Raw genomic sequence first — 652 nt, forward strand, 5'->3', positions numbered from 1 at the left:
TAGCACATTTAACGCGCCATCTGCGTCTACTACATCTTCCCGCCGCGCAGAATCCTTATCTCCCGCGAGGCAAGAGCGAACGGCCTGAGGTCGCCGACACAATCGCGAGCGAGAGCTTGCACAAGCTTACTTCGAAGCTCGAGCTGGGCAAGAAGCTGCTCGTCTGAGGGCTCTCGCGAATCCGCATTGATTGGGGGAATGCTGCCAATAATTCGCCCGCAGGTGGATAGAGGCGGTCCAATCCATAACGAAGATTGCGTTCCGCGGCCATGCCCGTCGCGGCGGCCGCGGGGCGCTCGTTCACATCGGGCTGGCTTGCGGAAATAAAAGCCCTTCGCGTGCCATTACGAGATCATTCAGTGTCTCGTGCAGCCGTCTCGACGCTCGTAATGACCCCCCCACCCTAATATAAACACAGAGAACAGCATAAGAACTTCAGAGAACAGCAAGTTGCAGCTGCTCACTGCTCTTGCTCTCACTCGCGGTCGTCTAGGCGGCCGACATAGGCTCGGTAATGATGTATTGACTGTAATCGCTGGAGAACCCTTGACGCCATGCAAAGGCCGGGGGGGGGGGGCAGAGTGCGTTTGCTGGGGAGGCTGGGAGATGATTTTTACTTCCGTTTTGTTTGCTCTTTGGTTTCTTTACTAAC

At 56.1% G+C, this 652-nt stretch overlaps 1 protein-coding gene across 1 annotated transcript in view; it reads left to right on the forward strand.

Annotated features, from left to right (window-relative positions):
* The window catches only part of LOC119587353 (extensin-like), a 21076-nt gene extending 20909 nt beyond the window's left edge, over window positions 1-167 (forward strand). Inside the window, exon 4 of the mRNA XM_037936098.1 lies at window positions 51-167. Within this exon, the coding sequence (XP_037792026.1) occupies window positions 51-167 (117 nt within the window). The remainder of the gene's footprint in view (window positions 1-50) is intronic.
* Window positions 168-652: the final 485 nt, after the last annotated feature.

Source organism: Penaeus monodon, chromosome 22 (genome assembly GCF_015228065.2).
Source record: "Penaeus monodon isolate SGIC_2016 chromosome 22, NSTDA_Pmon_1, whole genome shotgun sequence".
Taxonomy (NCBI): Eukaryota; Metazoa; Arthropoda; class Malacostraca; order Decapoda; family Penaeidae; genus Penaeus; species Penaeus monodon.